The 24,639-nt window shown below is 42.1% G+C and overlaps 1 protein-coding gene across 2 annotated transcripts in view; it reads left to right on the top strand.

Moving 5' to 3' along the window:
- The first annotated feature begins 1,072 nt into the window (after positions 1 to 1,072).
- The window catches only part of LOC119652954, a 49,443-nt gene continuing 25,876 nt past the window's right edge, over positions 1,073 to 24,639 (top strand). Inside the window, exons 1-6 of one of the 2 annotated variants that reach the window (XM_038057347.1) lie at positions 1,073 to 1,394; positions 19,763 to 20,032; positions 20,435 to 21,163; positions 21,402 to 21,534; positions 21,879 to 22,064; positions 22,150 to 22,288. In XM_038057347.1, coding sequence (XP_037913275.1) covers positions 19,788 to 20,032; positions 20,435 to 21,163; positions 21,402 to 21,534; positions 21,879 to 22,064; positions 22,150 to 22,288 — 1,432 coding nt within the window. In that variant the 5' untranslated portion in view covers positions 1,073 to 1,394; positions 19,763 to 19,787. Of the gene's footprint in view, positions 1,395 to 19,762; positions 20,033 to 20,434; positions 21,164 to 21,401; positions 21,535 to 21,878; positions 22,065 to 22,149; positions 22,289 to 24,639 lie in introns of those variants that run through there. The other variant, XM_038057348.1, reaches the window with a different exon arrangement.

The raw sequence follows: 24,639 nt of genomic DNA, 5'->3' as shown, positions 1-24,639 counted from the left end.
TTGGAAGTTTTTTGAAAATCCTTTTTAAACTTCCAATACTCCTTCTGAAAGTAGTTGGGCCCAAGTTAGTCAACCGATTTGCTTAGAATTTTAAACACATATTCTATATGAATGAGGCTATATTCAATATGTATGGCCCCTACCACAACCAATTTCACCACTTCTGTACAATAAAATGTTTAAAAAAATAAGATGATTTTCTCCCTCTATTTCTTCCTTCAACCGTCTGCCATTTGTTCTTTTTTTTGGAAGCGAATGGGGACGATATCCACTTCTTTACTGATCGTAAATCATTGCCCCTTTATGATTTCAAATTATTCAAACGGAACATTTTTGCAATACGGGTGGATTATCTTTTTTGGAGGTATTTTGTTTACATGATTAGAATTAACTATCGTGTCACCCAAAAAGAGTTAAATCATTATACCTAAGACATTGATGTAAGATGAATTTGTTATAATTATTCTTCCATCTTCTATTATTCATAATCGATAATTAATTGTGAATGTAAGCCAATAGCTTACGCATTCCTCAACTAAACTAAGGATTCAACACGTAACGTAAAAATTTTGTTTAATTTAGCTACAAGATGGGCAGAATCGATGCACAAAAGATCCAAGTAATATTTCCGACAGGGCCTAGCGCCACTGCAACCTTCCCGTTAAAATATTCACACTTTGATTACGGTGCATAAGAAAACTACAAAAAATTCTATGGTAAGGGCAAAGCTCTTTCCTAGTCAACATGTTCAGAAAATACTCCCAATTTTGTAATCCGCTAGCATTTTCCAGATGATAATAAGATTATCTTGATTGTCTTGAGCAACGAAAGCCGGGAAAGTACAAAGATGCATGAACAGTGCGGCAATTTTTCATTCATTCATAAGATACCGGATTTCGACGTCTCATTCAGCACATCAGTAAACATTCATATTTTCATAACAGCAACTCCGGGCAAATTCTCGCTTTGCTGGCCAAGACGTGGAAGGTATCTTCTTTCGGCGTCGGACAAATCTTCTAATGCCCCAAGCTGCAGAGCTTTCTTGCTTTCTTTCACTTGGAAGAAATGGCTGACAAGGTAACTACTTACCTTAGTTCATGGCTTAACAGTTGTTCGAAGACGGTCTTATTGTGTGGTTGTATTCCGCAGCGTTCGGGTTCGTGCTCGCTAAGTACGTGGTGACCGATGCGAATGTTTGTTAATAAGGTTAATTAATCTTTCGAGTTCGTGGACGAAGAATTAATTCCAAGTTGTCGCTAGTGTGTTGCATTTACGCTCGGTTTTCGGAAGAAAAGTTAGAATATCATTCTGGTGAAGGGTGAAGTCTGAAGTGCGGATATTACCCAGTGACAATCACTTACAGGAGCGGGGAACACTCCAAAGTTGGAAATACTGTAAGTAATTACTAAATTGTAATGAACATAACTGTTTACACTTTAATAACCAGTTATTTCAATCTCGAAGAGAACCTTGCGCAGTCAAATCATGGGAAACGGCTTTCATACATTCATCATTTCATGCATTCATACTGAATTATAATTTATGAAAGATGCAGATAGAAAAAGTAGGAATTAGGCATGGTGTTCATGATTACCCACATTCGAATTCAGCGTTGTAATTCTTGACAAGCAGTAAACAAACTTCTTCTAAATGCTTTTTGTGAACTTGAGTCAAATACATATGCATAAAGCATCTGCGACTACTTACAAATTTATAGTTACAAAAAGTTTATTCCAGAATTGGTTTAGATTGTGAATGCATTATCATATTTTATCTGCGGTTCTGTATAGACCCAGACCCAAAGTTTCAATTATCTTTCCAGTAATTAACATCTCGTTGGCAAATACCGCTATTTCTGTATACGATTTTCATAATGGTGACATTTAGTAATTTCCATGTTTTTTTAGGAAAGTGTGGAGAAGACGTCCAATGAATGTAATCACTATAAAAACGGCGTTTCTCCTTCCATCGCTTCTATTCTAACACTGTTAACTGCTTTCCGAATGCTGCTTTAAACCCTATAGATTCATATCATCAAAATGAAATAGTTCAATCGAATTTACTCGCTGAGCTACAAATTATTCAAAACTGCTTGGAAAGAAGCATCTGTAATTATATGTAAATATGAGTTCGGAAATCAGAGCCAATATAAGAGTATATTTATATTACTGTGTCACAATCTCGGTGGAAAAGTTCATCGATTCTGCTATCATAGCACAAATACGAGACTGGGGCTCCTTGGACAATCAATTGGGGCAGGCCCAGACCGGTTGTCGCGCTATTGATGATGATGTGCTTCGCATCTATTTGGAGAGCCCTTTTTTCTCCAATAACGTTACAACCACGTAGAATCTTGACCGCTTGCATCCCCTGCTTATTAAAATCGATTCAATGTCTGTCTGTCTGTCTGTCACCCGCACTTTTCTCCAAAACAGCTAAACCGATCCGAACGAAATTTGGTGAATAGATGGGAACTATGAAATACCACGCATACAGCGAGTAGCATAAAGTTAGGTAAAGTTTAAAGGGGGCTCCCCATACATGCAAAGGAGGGATTCAAAAAATTTTTTCACCTCATACTTTCCGAAGTGACATTAGTTTTGGCGCGAATTGCAAAGTGCATGAGTAGGGAGTCAAAATGTACGCACTTAAAGTGAGACAGGACTCATTTTCGGAAACTACCCAATCTACAAATCCGAAAAAAATCAGGGTGGTGCGCTTAGATGAATTCTAGGACTTAAAATATATTCCATTCCGATATTTGCTCAACTAAACTTACTAATAATATATTACTAACTTTTAGAAATTTACTGAAAAAACCCCTTAAATTCATCCTAGGACTTCCGAATTTTGTACCGGCATAGGGGACAATATTTCGTATCTACGTGCTAAATTTCATGGAAATCTAACCATTAACGCCAAAATTATAGCAGTTCAAACTTATCAATTTCGCGCGAATTAACTGCTTCCAAAACCATGTAAATAAGATGCTGACGTCATAATTAACGAAAATAATTGACATTCGCGTGAAATATTTAAGTCGCATTTATGAAGAATCTACTTATCTGCAGCCCTTTTTAAAGTTTTATGTAAAACATTTATGTGAATCTAATCTGTCCCATTCCAGTATCTGCTGAAATAAATTTACTAATAGTATATTATCAACTTTTAAAGATTGACTAAAAAAACTCCCCTTAAGTTCATCCTAGGTGTGATAAATTTTGCACCGACATAGAGGACAGCCTCGTGCAATACACGTGTTTCATGAAAATCCAACTGTTAGTGTCAAAGTTCAAACTTATCAATTGCATGCGAATTAACAGCATCCTAAGCCAACCAAATAAGCTGGTGATGTCATGATTAACGAGAATAATTGACATTCGAGTGAAATATTAAAATTCCATTCAAGAAGAATCTATTTCTCCCCAGCCTTTTTTAAGGTTTTGTGTAAACACAAAACCTTATTAAAATCGGTTTACCGTCTGTCTGTCTGTCTGTCTGTCTGTCCGTCTGTCTGTCTGTCTGTCTGTCTGTCTGTCCGTCACACGCATTTTTCTCGGAGACGGTTATAGCGATTGACACCAAATTTGGTAGAAAGGTGGGAACTCTGAACGCTCACGCATACAGTGAATTACAGCCTTTTACGTCGAATTTAAGGGGGGGGGGGGGGGGGGGGTCCCCATACATGCAAAAGGGGGGTGTAAATTTTTTTTTCATCAAATATAGTCATGTGGGGTATCAAATTAAAGGTCTCGATTAGTACTTTTCAAAGCCGATCTTAGTTTTGACATTCGTTGGAAGGGTGGGGAGCGCGGGGGGTTGAAATTGATCACTTCTTTAAGGGGGCCATTCTCAGAAACTACCAAACCGAAAAATCTGAAAAAAATCAGGAGGCTGCCACTATATGGTGCCTCGGCTCCGAAATACCTTCCATGCCGATATCTGTTTAAATAAAGTTAATAATAGTATATTCCTACAATTTTTTGTAATTGGTTAGATACCCCCCTTAAGTTCATCCTAGTACCATGAAATTTTGTAGTGATATAGGCTATAATATAGAGCATGATCTTACCAAGTTTGGTGGAAATTGCACTATTACTAACAAAGTTATAATACCTCAAATTTGTTGCTTCTTTGAAAATTGAAGACTATGAATGTCAATATCACCCGAAAGTGGATGCTCTCACATAATATATGGATATATTACGTGCTACGTACTAAGAAATACACAAAACCTTTCGTACCTGAAGCGTCCAGCTTCCGGTTTCCCGACTTGTTTTATATTTGATGTAGGTTAAATTCTTCGCATATGCTAATAATATTAAACTCAGAGTGTGAAGCGTATGAGGTTGACTATTATCAATACAGAGCTTTCCATCAAATGATTTATTTAAATCGCTTTCCAAAAAATAGAGGGCAATGAAATTTTTAGCTATGTGACACGGAGCTGTCGTGCACTCGTCGCTCCTCACATCGTTTTCTTTTTCTTCAGGCTTTGTCCCATTCACAAGCGGGGTCGGCTCGTCGTGATCGGTTTCGGCATTTTATTTTATCAAATGCCTGATCAGAATGTAATCGCGAGGATTTTAAATCCTCATCCAGCGTATCAAGCCACCGTTGTTTCGGCCGGCTTTTTGGTTGCTTACCATTGACTTCGATGTTCAGATCAATATTGGCAAGTGAACACTCGTTAGCGTGAATTACGTGACCACACCATCGAAAACACCTCTCTGGCAGTTTTTCCACGATCGGTGCAAACCCATATCGATCGCGGATATTCTCATTTCAGATGTGATCAAAACGTGTCACGCCACCAATGCAACATTTTCGTCCCCATTACCGCAAGACGCCGTTCATTGTCTTTTATATTCGGCCAACACTCAGAACTATAGAGAGCGGCAGACGGACGACATTGCAGTAAATTTTAGATTTGGGACGTGCGCTGATACGTCAATCACAAAAAACACCAGTTGCGGAATGCCACTTCATCCCGGTTGCGTTCATGCGTGAAGCAATTTAATTGGCTGATAGCATTGACTCGAGATATTTAAATCGATGAGTTCTGGCAATGGCAGTAATCTGCCCCTTGAGATATTTGAATCGCTCAGTTCTTTCAATGGCAGTAACCTGCTCAGAACTGAGCGATTTAAATCTCTCGGGTCAATGCTATCAGCCAATGAAGAACTACGTTATGCTCCTCGCATAGGCATGGATGAGGAAGTTGCATTTTCAGAAATATATCAAGAGCATCTAACTCGAGTAGACTCAAAGAAACGTTGGTACATTATAAATATAAGTGTAATAAATAAAGAGCAAACCAGTTTTTTTATCTCTATGAAGACAAAATCTATCTTTAAAATGAAAATTTGATAATTTGGCAAAAACATCAAATACATAATAAGTTTTCCACTATTTCTAATAAAAATATTACAGATAAGTAAACACTCGCACGACACAAAATTCCGATCATGCCGTATTAACACTGTCATACTGTTTTTACAATTATCTCAAACGAATTATCGTTTGGTTTTCCAATCACTCTTTCGTACTTTCACTTACGTTAGGAGTAAAAACCCTCAGGTACGGCAGAAAATGACTCCTCAGCAATTCGTGATACCTCTAGAAATCCACGTGCTATAAGATAATAGAGTGGAATATGAAAGGGTTTTATCCCTTTACATCATTCATCGCCGAAATAGTCTCATTCAGTGTATGAATAGATTCCAATAGAAGGATTTGCTCATCCAACATTTCCACAAGCCCTCTCGACATTTGGAGCAATTTGACTGTTGGCATTACAGAAGCTTGAAAAGGCAGCCAAAAGTATCAAATCAGTAGAAAAAACAGGAGTTGACAATGTCGAAGCAGAGCTCTGAAACGCAGGAAGCTTAGACTTATCATGCTGGCTCAGTGAATTTTCCAGTCACATTATTGACCACCATCTAATCGGCAAGAAAGCATAAGCGTTCCAATATAGAACAAGTCGAAATACCAGAAGCTCGCGCTTGAGGTATGACAAACATCTACGCACATTCTATCCGAAAATAGCTACAAATGAAACATATCCCTTCATATTTTTCCAGACAGACATAGATATTATCCTCACCCTAAATAAACAAACTGCCTTTTACCGAGTACTCTGCATATACATGCACGTATATAAATTGATCATATCCATATTTCCGATTTCCTTCGTGCACAAAAGCATACATACGTACATATATCGTACGTATATTGAATACCGCTGGTGTTGATGAATTGATGTGTTATGATGACGTCATACCCTAGAAAGCATAAAATTTACAAAAAAATGCAAAGTTTCACCCTCTGTAACTTTGTTAATAATGGTTAGATTTTCTTCAAACTTACCAAACTGTGCCTTATGGTATCTCTTGTACCACAGCCGTACTCATAGAATGAACTTAAGGGGGATTTTCGGGTAAATTTCTAAAATAAGTAAAAATACTATCATTAACCTTGTTTGTGCAGATATCGGAACCGGATGTATTTTGATGCCTAGATTTCGTAGAGATTCACCACCGTGATATTTTTCGAGATCTGCTGCATTTTTTGAGGCACACATTTTGCGCCTTACTCCACTATGTTTCACCTAATATCATTATCGAAAAGTACTAATGGAGCCCTTTCATTTGATAGTCCACATGACTATATGTTGTGAAAACAAAATGTACACCCCCTTTCACTTGTATGGGGAGCCCACTCGCTATATGTAAAGGGATTCACAGACCACACCATCTTACCAAATTTCGGGACAATTGGTTTAGCCATTTTCGAGTAAATCAAGTGTGACCGACATACAGACATTGAATCAATTTTATGAAGATTTTGTGTTTACACAAAAAATAAGATTAAAAACAAATTGAGCAGAGTGGAAAGCCCAAATTACGGCCGATTCAACAGCAATGGTCACATCCTTCTAATTATTGTGAACCAAACTGTCCCTACCACTGTCAGTGACAACGATCTCTCACATGACATTTTGGATCAATGCTCTCAGCCAACAGTGAACTGTACTTTGAAGAAAATTTACACATCAGCGCAACCTCGATAAAGGGCGGCTTCACAATTGGCATCTTTTGCCATCGGCGCAACAACAAACGTCTCAAATCTAACAGACATTTGAAAACCTCTCACATCTGGCGAATTCAATCTAGTCGAGACAACCCCTCTACCGAGCGGAACTAAAGCTAAAGAAGAAAAAGATGGCACCTAGCACGTTATCCTACTTTTTAAGGTTTTGTGTAAACACACTGTCTGTCCGTCACACGCATTTTTCTCGGAGACGGGTATAGCGATTGACACCAAATTTGGTAGAAAGATGGAAACTATGAACGCTCATGCATATAATGAGTTACATCCTTTTACGATGAATTTAAGGGGGGGGGGTCCCCATACATGCAAGAGGGGGGTGTAAATTTTTTTTTCATCAAATATAGTCATGTGAGGTATCAAATTAAAGCTCTCTGTTAGTACTTTTCGAAGCCGGACTTAATTTTGACCTGTCTTGGAAAGGTGGGGAGTGCGGGGGGTTGAAAGTGGTCATTTATTTAACGAACCCATTCTCAGGAACTACCAAACCCAAAAATCTGGAAAAAATCAGGAGGCTGCCACTATGTGGTGCCTAGGCTCCGAAATACCTTCCATATCGATACCTGTTCAAATAAACTTAATAATAGTATATTACTATAATTTTTAGTAATTGACAGGAAAACCCCCCTTAAGTTCACCCTAGAATCACAAAAAAAAAGCAATGTTGGCTATGGTATAGAGCATAATCCTGCCAAATTTGGTGAAAATCGCACTATTACTAACAAAGTTATACTAGGTCAAATCTGTCGCTCCTCTGCAAATTCAAGACTATGAATGTCAATATCATTTGAAAGTGGCTATTTTCACATAATATATGCATATTTTACGTGCGACATGCTAATGGGACAAATGCACACCCAAATCTCTTTATAAAAGAAATACACAAAACCTTTCATACCTGAAGCGTCTAGCTTCTGGTTTCCCGACTTGTTTCAGATTTTTACTAGATTACTTCCATTATCTGTTACTACCATAACCATTTTGCGGTATTATTGTTAAATCTACCGTTCAACTATTGCATAACTTTTATTCCATCTCTTCATTAACGTATACTTTCTCCTTGAGGTCAAACGACCTCCTCTAACTGCTTCCAAATAATATTCTTTTTAAATAGAGATTTCTAGCCAACTACAACACTATACAACCTTACTATCAGGTACTGAAGACTTGTCAAAATTTGAAGACCAATGAAAGCCTCCAACTCCTGCTCAATAAGAGGTTGTTTCATTGTGCAAAGAAAAGATATTTTCGTGAGAATTACCATCCTTTCTACAAGGTCAATGATAAAGTTTCATGGAAAATACATATTTATTTATGGAAGAATTAACTGCGCCAAATTTTAATTCTTTTACGTAACTTCCATTAGAATAACGTCTGGAAAATCACCCAAATTCATTGGTCCTTTGTTTTCTATACTAGGTCCATTCGTTGGAATAACATAATACTCTGCCAATGCTATTATTGGTTTTCCCCACGGTTTCCTATATTAATTGCTGTGAAACGAATTTCTTTGGTATTTTCAATCCCACCAGGCCCTAGTTTCACTAGTTTTCATTTGGAGCCCTTCTGCATATTGCCGTAACTTGTGTAGATGACAATCTACCAGTTCACTTTTAAACATATCTCGTCTCGCCCTTATTATCGTCAAATTCTTGCAGCAGTCAATTCTGCAAAGTCATGAAAGTTACTCTCTTCGCTTTTATTTGGTTGGCACAATCAGTGTGACCAACTGGAACAGTGGATTTCATTGTATGGAATACCCCGCAAGTGGCGCCATCCGTCCTACAATATTCCGCCGTTTAATGCAAATGGGAAGAGTGTGACGATGAATCAGAATGGGTACCTTGGTTTATTGGTATTTATCTTTTGTCTAATTCTACTTGCCTTCTTTTGCAAATCTAGAGTCATGTGACCAAGGTCCATGACTCTGTGAGAGAACAAACAGATGTTTTAGCTTAGTGGAAACATTTGAGGAAAAAGAATACAGTTCGTTGAACCCCTCCACTTCCTCCAGCCAAGGTAGCATAAAGAACGTCGTCGATAACGAGAAGGAAAGTCGCGCATCCCTGTCTGACTCAGAGATTTTACCTCGACGAAGCACCCATTCTCCAGAACGCCCCTCCTGCTTAGAAATTTCAAAATTCACTCCCTGTTCACGCTATCGAAAAGTTTCTCAAGATCAATGATGAGCAGGTGGTGTGATGATCTAAACTCCGCACGCTTCCCCACAATGATCCGTAAAGTGGCCGGTACAGGAGAATCCAGAGCGAAATTTTGCCTGCCCTCTATCGAGCAAGCTGCTTAGCTAATATCTGCGCGACAGCAGGAAGTACGTAAATACCCCTGGAGTTGTCGCACTTAAGACGGGGCACTTTTTCGGAATCTTAACGATCATCCCCTTCTTCCACTCACTAGAAAAATTTTATAAATGAGTGGACCGGAAGAGTTCTGTAGGGAAACCGTCAAGACGAGCGGCATCACTCCGTTTGAATGCATGTTTTTCAAGGATTTTTCGCAAATAACTCAAAAACCATACATTTCATGTAGAAATGATATCAAGCAGAAACAAAACAGATAACAATAAGAATGGAGTTTTTTGTAAGTACAATATGGATAGAGTTATGGGTCGTCAAACGTACATTCGAAAAGTCTAAAAAAAATTATTACTTTCAAGTTCAAATAACCCAAAATCAGTAACTTTTAGTGGAAATTTATCTAAAGTTCTATTGAAGTGCTTCAAAAGCCCTTTAAAATGAGATATAATAGAAGTCAGTGGGATAGATAATAACGCAGCTATGATCAAAATAATGTAATTACCTGAATTTTTTATATAAAAATCAATAAAAACAAAACCTGGTTTTCTCATATAAGTTGAAAGTAAGCCGAAGCTTTAAGAATCTACTATATTTTATCCCTTGAAATAAATTCTGAAAATTTGGTGGATATAAAGTACCTAGTTTCAGAGAAAATTGTGATTTACCCCAGATTTTTTTTTATTTTTAACAGAAAAAATATTTTTTTTAATCTCAAAAAATAAAAAAGGCAGTGGAAAAATAATAAAGTACAAAAATGTGGCCTTCTCTCACTTATTATTCATGCAGTTTTTCACTAACATTTTGCAAAACAAAACCTTATTAGAATCGGTTCAATGTCTGTTTTTTTTTTTTGGTTATAGAGGCAGAAAGCATTGAAAGCCACAATGTGGGACTTTAACCGACTAGATAGATAGATAGATAGATAGTGGAGTGTGGAGTGTGTGGAGTTGCCAAATCTCCCATCAGGCGCGTCCCTTCGTGCGGATAAGGGAATGCTCGGCGAATGTGTCATGGGCATGTACATGCACGCATCCGGAGATGTGCGTGTATGGGCATGCTTATGCGCAGGCCGGGTAGGTGGGAAGTAAATGCCCACCCGGGGGAAAAAATTGGCTATGGGAAGGACACCCAGAAATTAAACCAAATATGGAAGAGGAGAAAAGTAGTTTTTTTACGGTGCAGGGCTTCGGAAACCCAGTGCCGGCGGTTTTTGGGAGTGAGCAAGCGGGCTCCCGGCCGTCGATATCCAACGACCGCAGTGCCTCAGTAGTGGGAAACTTGGCTACTGTGGCATCTAATGCTACAAGAGATAATGGTGGAGTGGAAATTAGGTCCACACCGGATCCCTTTAGGAGGAGTTCGAAGCTTGGGAGATCACCACCGAGAACAATGGTTCTTTTCGGTAGTCGAGATTCGTCGCGGGACTCTGAAAGAAATACGAATAGTCCCTTAATCGAGATAATTCCTTGTGGCGCAAGGCGCGAAAGCAAACGGGAACATACCGGAATGGCGTTCGTTACACTCGGGGAACGAATAAATGAACTGTGCGAGTTCATCAAGAAGAGGCGGAATATCCACCAAAATATTCGAGCCTTGATAAGAGGCATTAAATTGTCTTATATCAGGGTACTCGAAGAAAAGAATTCCCAAACGTCAGTTGGCAAGGTCACAAGGGAAACGCAGGTGACGCCTCCCCGTGATAAAGCAGGCGGGAAGACAGGAAAACGGGCTAGAGACGGTACCAGCGAGCCTCTTGGACCACAGCAAGTCCCGAAGAAGAAAAAATCCTCTTCACCAAAGAAGGCGGAGCCGGCGAGAGTACCCGCGAAAGTCGGTAATCTCACGATTGCAGCCACAACACCTACAAAAGTGGAAAAAACCAACCCCCCGAGGCCCGAACAATGGACTAAGGTGAGCAACAAGAGGCAAAAGGACAAAAAGAAGCTCCGCCCGGAAATAATAATTATTTCCAAGACGGGAAATATGTCCTATGCCGACATCCTCCGAAAGGTGAAGTCAGACCCGCAATTGAAGGATTTGGGGGATAATGTGAGCCGTATTAGGCGAACACAGAAAGGGGATCTGATGCTGGAGTTAAGTAAATCCGCCGACAAGTCGGCCGATAACTTCCGCGGGAAGGTGGAAAGTGTACTTGGAGAGGAAGCTGAGGTAAGAGCTCGGAAACAGGAGATAGTGGTTGAGTGCAAGGACCTAGATGAAGTCACCTCACGGGAGGACATCTGTGCTGCGCTAAAGCAGCAGTTCAACCTTGGCGATATAGACCAGAGTGCCATAAAAAGGATGAAGAAGGCATATGGTGGCACACAGACCGCTATTATTAGTTTGCCGGCGGAATTAGCTATTAAGTTGATTACCACGGGCAAGGTAAGAGTAGGTTGGGTCGTGTGCAGGCTCAGGGAACAAATCTCTCTAAAGAGATGCTTCAGATGCCTCGATTTCGGCCATTTTGCGGCGGCATGCACTAGCCAGCATGATAGGTCGAGGAGTTGCAGGAAGTGTGGGGAAGAGGCCCATCTCATCAAAGATTGCACCAGAGATCCACGGTGTATGTTATGTAGTGAGAAAGAGGGCGTGGACGGCCGGCATATTGCGGGAAGCAGCAGATGTCCCGTATATAGGAGGGAGCTGAACCGCACAGGAAAATGAGATTGATACAAATCAATCTCAATCACTGTGAGGCAGCTCAAGACCTGCTCTCGCAAACCATTCGAGAGTCGAATGTCGATGTCGCGGTTATTTGCGAGCCGTACAGAAACTACGGCGGTGCGACTTGGGCGGTGGATGCGTCTGGTAACGCGGCAATCTGGGCGTGCGGAAGACAGGCCATTCAGGAAGTCATGGCCCCCCCGGCAGCCGGTTTTATAAGGACGAAGGTCAACGGTGTCCATATTTACAGCTGCTACGCTCCTCCTAGTGCAACCTTAGCACAATATGAGGAGATGTTAGACAGTCTGGTGTTGGATGCTAGAGACCGCAGCCCTAAAATCATTGCGGGCGATTTCAACGCGTGGGCCCTGGAGTGGGGAAGCCGATCGACGAACACCAGAGGTCAAATTCTGTTGGAGTCATTTGCGGAGCTGGACATCGTGCTGGCCAACGTTGGATGCGTGCCCACCTTTCGAGGAAGAGGGTCGGGTTCGATTGTTGACCTGACATTTGTTAGCACTCCACTGGTGAGGGGGATGGCTTGGCAAGTGAGTGAGCACTACACCCACAGTGACCACCAGGCCATCTTCCTCCACATTGGGAACCGGGGAAGTCAACGACGCTCTGGAGGTGGAAAGGCTAAGGCGGTTGGCTGGTCTATCGGAGCTTTCGACGAGGAGACATTCCTGGCCGCTACGTCCACCTCCCCTTATGAGAATTATCCCAATGTTCCAGCACACCCTGATTGTGTGCGCTCTCTCTTCTCGTCGTCGATTTCGGCATTATGGTCACTCCGTGCATTCCAATTGTATATTGTATGTCTATCTGTCCGTCTGTCTGTGTGTCTATCAGTTAGTTTGTCACACACACTTTTCTCAGAAACGGCTATACCGATTGACACGAAATTTGGTGAAAAGGTGGAAAGTGTGAACGCCCACACATGCACTGAGTTACATCTTTCTGCGTTGAAATTAAGGAGAGGAGGGTCTTCATACATGCAAAACAAGTGTGTGCATTTTTTTTCCATCGAATAAAGTCATGTTGGGTATCAAATGAAAGGTCTGGATTAGTACTTTTAGATGCTGCCAGTCTTAGTTTTGATATTTGTTGAAAAGGCGGGTCGTGCAAGCGGTCGAACGTGATGATTTCTTTAACGAACCCATTCTCAGAAACTACCGAAAATTCTGAAAAAAAACATCGTGAAATAGCCTCTATACAGTGTCTAGGCTTCAAAACACTGTCTATATCGATATCTTCTCGAATTAAGTTAATAATAGTATATTACTATATTTTTGGAGAAATTGACTGGAAACCCCCCTTAAGTTTATCCTAGGATTATAAAAATTTGCAGTACTATAGATTTTAGTATGTACTATTACTAACAAAATTACAGTAACTCAAAGTTTTCTTTAGCGTGCAAATTTACTTCATCCGAAAGTAATAAATATCAATATAACACTAAAGTGTCTACGTGCAAATGGGATAGTTCTGCACTCAAATATACTCACACAAGAAACAAACAAGCCTTTCATAACTGAAGCGTCGAGATTCCGGTTTCCCGACTAGTTATTTTTTGAGATATATTTGAAAAAATTATTTCTTTTTTGGAAAAATTTTAGGAGCTTGTATTCTTTCCCAAGTTGAACCGATGTTTATCCCTTCACTTTAATGAAAACTTAATAATATCTAGGCAATTCGTCCGGAATTCCAGGTAAAATTAACAAACCAGGTACGTTTGAAATAGTTTTCGGGCATGTTTTTTGTATTTTGCAAAGTTCTCGTATTTAAGAAAGTTCAATACACAATTTCAAAAAAGTACTCCTATTATAAATCCGGGATATTAGAAATTATACTGATTTCCGTCCGTAACTATTTTCTTTCTGCACAAAACTCGTTCTTTTCACAATGACCGCCAACTGTCTTTTTTTACTTATTATTATTATTTTTTTCATCTGACGTTTCTCGTCACCTACTCTGTTCTGCACTCTTGTAGCGAGGTCTGAACTGAGTGGAGCGCCGGTGACGTCATCTGTCCGCTGGTATTCGCGACATTCGAAATAAATTTGGAATGCCGCGAATTCTGCCGCGCCACAAAATAAAAAAATCGGGGAAATCACATTTTTTTTTCAAACCAACGCACTCTATATTCAGCAAATTTTTAGAATTTATTGCAAAAGGTTAAATACAGTAGAGTCTTAAAGGATTTGACTTATTTTGAACTTTTATGTGAAAACCCGGCTTCGTTTTTATTGATTTTTATATAAAAAAAAATCAGCTAACCACATTATTTTGATCATAACTGCTTTATTATCTATCCCACTGGCTTCTATCGTACCTCATTTTAAAGAAAAACAAGAGAGAGCCGATAAGCCGGGAACTTTCCTTCCCGAACCCGATGTTAAGAAGGGTAAAAGTGTTGGCTCCTAAAACCATTGAAGAGGACGTGCAGCCCTCCGCATTTTCATTTGAAGCGTAAATGAGGTGCTATATTTCCCAAATAAATTTACAGCATTTTAAAGCGGCGACTGCACTTATCAGTCATCGGATCAATAGCTGCAAGACATTTATATCCACATACAAGAACCGTGGGTCGTTCGTGGGCTAGTCGGGGGCCTAAACTTCCTAGATGCTGACCTACTGTATGCCAATAGAAGTGATCGACCCCGCTCCTGCATAATAATAATAATCGTTGGCGCAACAATCCATATTGGATCAGGGCCTTGAAGTGTGTTAGAGCACTTCATTCAAGACCGTAACGGTACACTACAGTATACTTTAGGAGACAATGTGGTCAGCATTGCGCTCGCCCGAGATTGTTACCCCGATTTGACTCAGATACTCATTCACAGCTGAGTCGATTGGTATCCGACGTCAAATCACGATATAAATCCCACTGCCATCAGTGAGATTCGAACCCAGACCTTCCTTATCACAGCCTTGTGCTCTAACCACTCAGCTATCCGGACACGCTCCTGCATGGTAGTCTCAAAAGACTTCCGGGTTAATTTGGTTAACGACCTATGTGATGGCAACACCACATCCGCTAAACTAAACATAAAAAGTCAACAGGGAGGTAAAGAGGTACTATGGTGCTCTGCATATTTCCCCTATGACACAGAAGAAGTTCCCAGAAGAACATTCATCAAAGCTATCCAATATGCCAAAAGTAAAGGCATGGGGGTAATAGCAGGATGTGATGCCAACGCTCACTCGTCTGCTGGGGAAGCTTCAACATCAATGCACGATGATCGAGACTACTGGAGTGTTTACTAGGGACCGATCCTTAATTTGGGTAATGAACCCACTTTCTTCAACGTGGTCAGGCGAGAGGTCATCGACATCACGGTAGCATCTCCTGACATTGCGGCTCTAGTCGGAGAGAGCAGAATATCAAACGATATCACACTCTCAGATCACAGACGCATGGATCCATCTCCACCCACTCCATTTCAGAATTCGTGGAAGATAGATTGGGCGACGTATAAAATAGAACTGAACGCCTGAGTCACGGTCCCTGGGAAGCGCATCAAATCCACTGCTGGAATTGGGAAGACAACCCAGATAATCACAACTAACATGAGAGAAGCTTTCGTAGAAAGCTGTCCACTCAAGACGTCAACGAAGGGTAAAACAGCATGGTGGAACTCAGATTTGGCAAAACAGAGTAGAGAATGCTCCTCAATCCTGCGATGATTCAGCCGCTGGCTAGAATTGCTATAAAGAGGCACATAAGGCTCTAATAAAGAGCATAAGATCGGCTGAACGATCATCATGGACTAACTCTCTTGAGGCAGCCTCAAAGCTGAAGCAGATTCTTGTTAAAGAATGTATCCAGAAGCTGGGTTATTTACGTTTACAGAACGGGAGGTACACAGAAAGCGATGAAGAAACGGCAAACCATTTGTTTGAAGTGCAGTTCCCAGGCAGCATTCAAAATTTAATCTCGTGGCCGACAGGTGCATACAGCCCTCAACCGAAAGACTGGAATTTGTCATGCAAAGTAGTATCACTGGAGTGAGTAGCAGCATTTAACTCGTCTACAGGTCCGGATAACATCATCCCTGCGCTAGTAATAAAGGGAATGGATGTATCGTCTGGTAGCCGAGGCTGCACTTTGCTAACAGCGGGTAGCTGCTAACGCATATTCCGAAGACTGGTTGCCTAAGTATTACTGGAGCAATGACTACTATGCCGACTGCGGCACTTAAAGCTATCCTAGATCTACTCCCCATTCACTTTGAGGTGAAACGGAAAGCAGCCAACGACGCATCTTCTTTTTCTTCTTCTCCTTCAGCCTTTATCCCGTTGACAAGCGGGGTCGACTCGTCGTGGTCGGTTTCGCTATTTGGCTCTATTGAATGCCTGATCCTGATTTAAATCCCCATCCAGCGTATCAAGCCACCGTTCTTTCGATCTACCTTTTGGTCGTTTACCATCGATTTTGATGTTCCGACCAATCTTGGCAAATTAATTCTCATTAGCACGAATTCCGTGACCATACCATTGAAAATGCCTCTCTCGCAATTTTTCGGTATGGGGTTGCACCGATAGTGGATATCCTCATTTCGGATGTGATCAAAACGTGTCACGCCAGGAGTCCAACGCAACATCTTCGTCTCCATTACCGCAAAACGCCGTTCATTGCCTTTTATATTTGGCCAACACTCAGAACCATAGAGGGCAACAGGACGGACGACATTGCGGTAAATTTTAGATCTGAGACGTTCGCTGATACGGAATCGGTGCAACCCTATATCGATAGTGGATAGCCTCATTTCGGATGTGATCAAAACGTGTCACGCCACGAGTCCAACGCAACATCTTCGTCTCCATTACCGCAAAACGCCGTTCATTGCCTTTTATATTTGGCCAACACTCAGAACCATAGAGGGCAACAGGACGGACGACATTGCGGTGAATTTTAGATCTGAGACGTTCACTGTTACGTCGATCACAATGAACACCAGTTGTGGAATGCCACTTCATCAAGGTTGCGTTAATACGTGTAACGCGAGTTCTTCTGGCACTAAGTGTTGTCATAAAGCATACCAGATGAGTTCATGTAGCACATGGTCAAACGCTTTCTCTAGATCCAGAAGTGCAATGTGAAGAGTGATGCTTCTCCCGGTGTTTTTCCATGAGTAACCGCGCAGCGTGTATTGTGTCAGCAGTTCCGCAGTTTTTGACAAATCCGGCTTGATTCACGGTTATTTCAACGATTTCACGAATACGGTTGTCAAGAATGCGTTCAAAAATCTTCATGGTATGGGAAAGTAATCGGATCGGATGATAATTTGAACATTCTACTGGACTCCCTGTCTTTTTCCATATTGGAAGAGTGGTACTCTCTTGCCAGTCAGATGGTGTCCCCCCTTCCTGAATAAACCGATTAAAGAATTCACTGAGCCACAGGGTTGGATCCCAGCTCTTCGCTTTCCAAAGCTCAGGTGCGATGTCGTCAGTTCATGTGTGTTTAACGTAGGTACCTGTCGTGGAGACTTCATCCTAAGGTCCTCCTCAGACACGGATTGATTTTGTGACCACAATCAGAGCCCCCCCAGAACGGTACCAGTCTATACCAAGTGCATGGCTTAGCAGTCATACTGGAGGATGCAAGAATTACCTAAATCTCTACCGAACTAAGTAGTACGGCACCCGTGTTAAAGCGCAACATCACGCCGAGGCCCGAAGGTCTCTTCCCGCTTGAACATAACCACAACCGCCATGAAACTCCCACTAGGGGCCGACCGCAAACAACCAGCAGACTCACATACAACGCGAGTTCACCCGAAGTATGAGAGCCCAGGGGCTATCCCGGTTCCCATGGTACCAGTATACCCCTGGTAAGGTTTCGTAGCCAATTACTACTTCAGATCAGTCCCCGTGCAAACTGGGGTCTGATCGCCCTTGATTATGCCTTTGGAGCATTCGCCTACTGCATCACATCCGGCAAACCAAAGTGAGCACAACGTCTCCCGGCGCCACCACTATGGAAGTCCTGCTCGGCCACTTGGTTTTGGTTTGGCCGACAGGGTTGCCGCCCCGTCCTCCTCACCGCCACTTCTGAACACCAGTTTCGTTGACAGGTGGAACTGGTCCAAATGCCGGCAATGATTGGGGAAGTGAATGATGATCGATAATCTGCTCGAAGTATTCTCGCCATCTATCCGTTGCGACGGTTGGTAAGCAAAGTACCGTTCTTGGCATTAACGCAACAGAAGTGTTCAATATCTTATGTATGTTCGCTACGGCTTTTAGCAAGTCGATGCAGATCTCTCCCGCCATCCCGAGTGTCCAGTTTATCGTAAAGATTTTTGTACTGGTTCGCTCGGGTGACAGCGACTGCTTTCTTTGCTTCCCGGTTGGCTTTCTTATAAAAAAACCAAGTATCTCGGTTGATGTACCGCTTACACGGTTTGGTGACCCCGAGGGTTGCAGAGGCCGCTTTGTGGATCGTGTCTTTCATTTAGTTCCACGATTCGTCCACGTTCGTAATGGTCGGGAATCGTATGAGTGAGATCGTTTCTTCTTTCTTCTCACCAAATCGCCACCATTTAATGCGCCGCGGGCTAGTGCGTTCCTCACGCTGTTTTATCGGTGGCTTAATTCACAGGACTGCAACCAATGTTGAGCAATGTTGAGGTGCGATGGTATCATAGGAAACGGCTTTGCAATCAATGACAGCCAACGACCCAGATAGACCCGATACCATTGGAGCGTGGAAAGGCGGCCAATCATGCGGTCATGCGTCTATCTGGAAATTCCTTAGCAAACACCCGGTAGCTCTGTTGCCGGCCGATCATATGGTTTCCAGATGCGTCTTTGAAAAGACATACACTGTCGTAATCACCAAAAGAGAGGAATGGTCGATAAATGGCTATGAGTGTTTTCATATTACAGACTTAATAATCTTCACCGACAAGTCAGTCATGGAAGGCGGATCGGGCGCGGGGGTATTCTCGGGGAATCAGATTATGGAACACGGAAAAATGACGACCATATTCCAAGCGAAGATATACGCCATTTTATTGGCAGCAGAAGAATGTCTGCGACAGAAATGGAGGGGTCGTACCATTCTAATCTGTTCCTACTGTCGGGCAGCACTAAACAACAACGACATAGCCAGTTGGTGTGGAGTTGTTATCAGGTGCTGCTGAAACTTGGCCGACTGAACGAAACATTCCTGATGTAGGTACCGGGGCACTCAAACATCACTGGTAACGAAGAAGCTAGCAGACTGAGGTGGCAAGAGTAGCATTTTTGTTGCCCTTTAAGAAGTGGGACATAAAAACCCTAGTAGAACTTTTAACGGGATACTGCTCCTTAAACTACCATATGAAAAAGATAGTGTAGTGGTTTCGGCTATGTGCAGCTGCCCGGCCTTCTAACATCTCATACGAAAACACCTTGCTAAAGTTTCCTTCAATGAAGAATCTGCACTCTCTCTGCCTCTAAAGAATGTTCTTAGATATGTTAAAGCCTACGAACGTCGTAGGCGGGAAGACATTGAATAGGCGATTTATGGGGATAGTACAATGGGCCTAACAATGGCCTGAGTGCTCCGACTGCGGCTCCCCCCAGTAAACAAAACTAAACCCTAAACATTTCTCTCAGGACGCAATCTCATGGAATTTCTTATTAAATCGTCCAATATCATTTTTATTTTCTAGGATAAATAGTATGTTATGAACGGCAATGGTTGATAGCCGCGAACGCATCCGTGCACCTTCCCGTGATGGACGGGAAGGCTTCAGTAGTCCTCGCCAAGTTTTAAGACGTTTGATGCTACTGTGTGAAGGCCGACAATATCGAGAAGCTGCTGGAATCATCGGTCGTCTCGGACCATCTCTCCTAAAGTCTGTAGTATCTGAACTACCAGTTGACTTATTAGTTGAAGCTTTGCCACATAGTGCTTATTTGTTGGAATCATTGTTCTCACGGTAAGATGTGCAATGAGAGAGGCGTAATAACGTCACATGAACACGAGCAAGCTGATTGCCAACCAAGGTGCACTGAAATTGCACGCCCATGGCATGTGACAGTTGCGCGCTCAAGGTGCATCAACGATTGTGACAAGATCAAAAAACGTTTATACTTCTTTTCGGAGCCTCAGGTTGACAATGAAGTAACACTGTCTGTGGCATGGTTTGCAACTTAGTATGGGGAAGCAAGAACAGCGCCGATCACACGACATCTTAGATCTCAACAGATCTTAGAACTCAATAAATTATATGGCCTATGGGAAATGGATTGCAAGTTGGTTGGCAACCAGGTTGCCGTTTGTGACGCCTATAACTGCTAAATTTGTGCATGTATTTCATCTATAATTTGATTAATTTCAGATTGAATACGGTTAATGTTAATCCTCGATCTTTAATTTCCGCTGACCTGATAATTTGGCATCTGATCCGTCTGTTCAGCAGTCCTCATGAATGTGGCTTACGACAAAGATGTACGAAGCTGATTCAAGCAATTGCTCAGTGGCAGCCAGAACTTCGAAATGCAATTGTCGAACGTAGAAAAGCCCTAGATATCGCCGTTCAAGGACTTGGTATACATGGATTAGCTGCCGATCACACCGGGGCACTCATTTCTCTTCATATCGCTCTGAAAAATGAAATCCAAATCCATATTGACACTTACAAGACTGCTCTTCAAAAGCTGGACGAACTTAGCACGATCACAGTGAATCAAGACCCAGCTCAATCATCACATCAGAGACTTCTGGCAATTACTTACGACGACATTCAACAACGCCTAATTGACAACAAATCACTGCTGACTATCCTCGATAAGCCTTCAATGCAACAGCTTCGTACCCTCATAGACAACTTGGCAGAAAGAGTGCAAAATGATAAGACGGTTTTACAGAATGTGGGCCAAATTAAACGGCTGGACCCCCTTTCGAATATCGAAAAGCGTCCGGCGGCTGGATTACTTATGAATTTTTCAAGAGGTTGCGATATCGTCATGAAATTAATGGGGCCGAGTACACCTTCAAGTCCAAGCAGTGTTAGTTTCTCTAGTGATGGGTACCATTCAGATTCCGAGGCACCAGTGGAAGACGTAAGGTGAGTTCTTATTGTTCCTCTCCGGACGGATTTCGTGGAGTAAATATGGCCCAAAATCAAGTCAACTACAAATCTCTAGGCTGCTGCAAAGCTAATGCCAATTCAAACAAAAACTTGGTCATGGGATCCGTATACAGTTACCATATGTCAATATTTCCCGCGAAATGATATTTAAACTACGCACAAAATCTCAAATTCCCTATTCACTTTCACACTAATTTTCGTCTCATATTCCTAGCAATGAAATTGCCCGCCTATATCGTGATCTTTACAATCGAAAGAGATCCGACACGTTAGAGGCATTAAACGCTTTACCACAGCTGAAACATGTTCACAACCTGAAAGAGAAAATTTTATTTTCAATTATAGTGGTAAGTAGTTAATTTTACATTGCACACAGATATAGTATCATGGCATAACGTTTGTTATTGCACGGGGAAAGATAAACCAGTTTGTGCATATTCACACTGCACAGGAATTGCCACCACGAAATTACGGACGAGTCGGCGGATTAGGTCAAAGAATCTTTGATTACAAGTTCAAAATTTACTTTTACCTCGCATACTTGCTTTATCTTACTCACTTTCCTCTAGAGGTAGACTTTCAGTAGCGCTTGGCACAGCTGCCCGCTAATAGCCGTCAGCTATGCCTTTCCTTATGGATCGTGAATGAGAGAACGAACGCACCGAATTTATCTTCTGTCCCAATATTCCAGCTTTCGTTTCGAGCATGCCATGGACTACTTGAACGCAAGCTGAATGAAGTGCAGCGGGTGCTCGGCTGTTCCCTGGAAAGTGATCGGAACTCCGCACTGACTCTTAACCACGCGGTTCGCCAGCACCTCAATGAAACCGCGGACGTATTCCAGCTCGACGACGTTGAGAAGCAGGTGGCGAATCAGGTAATATCGGCTTAAGATTGAGTAAAAGTTATTTTCATACCATATGCACATATCTCCACTTTTCAAATGAGAATGCTAATTTCAGGTGCTGTCAACATTACACGAGTATCCGCAACTTGAAACCTGCACCCCCTTACTACACTTTATTGGTGCCTGTGTGCGATTATCTTGGAAGATGGTTAACAAGAACACACTATGTCATTTGGACAATGATTTTTCCTTAGGTAAGATAAATTTCACGATTTTATAAACTTAATAATCAAATATTGAAACTCTAGTGAACAATAACTTCCCTTCATTAATGGTTAACCTGTGAAACGATATTGTTATGGATTCCTAGCCGCAAATGGATAATCCCGATTTACGGGTTAGAGCAGCGTGAGGCGCTGTAGCTCTAGCCAGGTGCGGTGGTAAACACGGGATCAGGGGCGAGCTAAATAGCTTTAACTTAACTTCCAGTGCAGCGTGGGCGCTATAGCACTGGCCTGACCCGTGGGTACGCTGGAGAAGCTATCCTCCTTATTCCTATCCTGGAGAAGCTGAAAAGCTATGCTCCTTTTTGAGCAGCAAAAAAACTGCTGTCGCTCAGTTGGATAAGGAATGAATTTTATTTGTAAATCCTCGGCCTTATGTGAAATGCTTACGTGACTGAGTTGTTACCTGCCTAAATTATTATTCCTAATTTACAAAATATATGGTCGGTGTCATAAGCTGCAAATGCACGGATCATTGAGCATTGCTATAGTACATTTTACTTGAACAATCGTACTGCGAATTCATATTTTGATAATAAGCTTATGGTGTGTAGATTTTATTATTATTCATCATCAACCGCACAACAACCGGTATCCGGTCTAGGCCTGCCTTAATAAGGAACTCCAGACATCCCGGTTTTGCGCCGAAGATCACCAATTCGATATCCCGAAAAGCTGTCTGGCGTCCTAGCCTACGTCATCGCTCCATCTTAGGCAGGGTCTGCCTCGTCTTCTTTTTCTACAATAGATACTGCCATTATAGACTTTCCGGGTGGAATCATCCTCATCCATACGGATTAAGTGACCCGCCCACCGTAACCTTTTGAGCCGAATTTTTTCCACAACCTGACGGTCATGGTATCGCTCATAGATTTCGCCATTGTGTAAGCTACGGTCCATCCTCATGTAGGGGGCCAAAAATTCTTCGGAGGATTCTTCTCTCGAACTAGAGTTCGCAATTTTTCTTGTTTAGAACCCAAGTTTCCGAGGAATACATAAGGACTGGCAAGATGACAGTGTTGAGCTTTGACCCTATGGTGAGACGTTTCGAGAGGAACAGTTTTTGTAAGCTGAAATAAGCTCCATTGGTTGACAACAACCGTGCACGGATTTCATCATCGTAGCTGTTATCGGTAATGATTTTCTACCCTAGATAGGAGAAATTATCAACGGTCTCAAAGTTGTATTCTCCTATCTTCATTCTTCCCGTTTGACCAGTGCGGTTTGATGTTGTTGGTTGGTTGGTTTTCGGTGTTGACGTTGCCACCATATATTTTGTCTTGCCTTCATTGATTTGAAGGCAGTTTGTGCGTCTCGGGTGGTTCTTCCCATGATGTCGATTTCGTCAGCATAGGCCAGTAGTTGGGTGGACCTAAAGAGGATCGTACCTCTTGCATTTACCTCAGCATCACGGATCACTTTCTCGAGGGCCAGGTTAAAGAGGACGCATGATAGGGCATCGCCTTGTCTTAGACCGTTGTTTATGTCGCATGGTCTTGAGAGTGATCCTGTTGCTTTTATCTGGCCTCGCACATTGGTCAGGGTCAGCCTAGTTAGTCTTATTAATTTCGTCGGGATACCGTGTATCGGTATGGTGCAACTGTTGTCCATATTCTCACAGTTTTTCCATCGCTTGCCGCAAAGAGAAAATCTGATTTGCCTGGAGTAAAGCCTCTTTGGAATGGGCCAATGATGTTCTGGGCGTATGGGGCTATCCGGCCTAGCAAGATAGCGGAGAATATCTTATAGATGCTACTCAGCAACGTGATACCTCTATAATTGCTGCACTGTGTGATATCTCCCTTTTATGCATGAGACAGATCTTCTTCTTCTTTTTCTTCAGCCTTTGTCCCGTTCACAAGCGGGGTCGGCTCGTCGTGATCGGCTTCGTCATTTGACTCTATCGAATGCCTGATCTGGGTGCAATCTCGAGGCTTTCAAATCCCCATCCAGCGTATCAAGCCACCGTTGCTTAGTTCTGCCTTTTGGTCGTTTACCATCGACTTCGATGTTCAGACCAATCTTTGCAAGTGAATTCTCGTTTGCACAAATTGCGTGACCATACCATCGAAGACGCCTCTCTCGCAACTTTTCCACGATCGGTGCAACTCCATAACGATCGCGGATATCCTTATTTCGGATGTGATCTAAACGTGTGACGCCACTAGCCCAACGTAGCATCTTCGTCTCCATTACCGCGAGACGCCGTTCATTGTCTTTTATGGTCGGCCAACACTTAAAACCATAGAGAGCGACTGGACGGACGACATTGCGGTAAATTTTAGATTTGAGACGTTCATTGATACGTCGATCACAAAGGA

Source organism: Hermetia illucens, chromosome 3, assembly GCF_905115235.1.
Source record: "Hermetia illucens chromosome 3, iHerIll2.2.curated.20191125, whole genome shotgun sequence".
Lineage (NCBI taxonomy): Eukaryota > Metazoa > Arthropoda > Insecta > Diptera > Stratiomyidae > Hermetia > Hermetia illucens.
The sequence above is the reverse complement of the archived record's forward strand: the minus strand, read 5'-3'. Positions and strand labels throughout refer to the sequence as shown.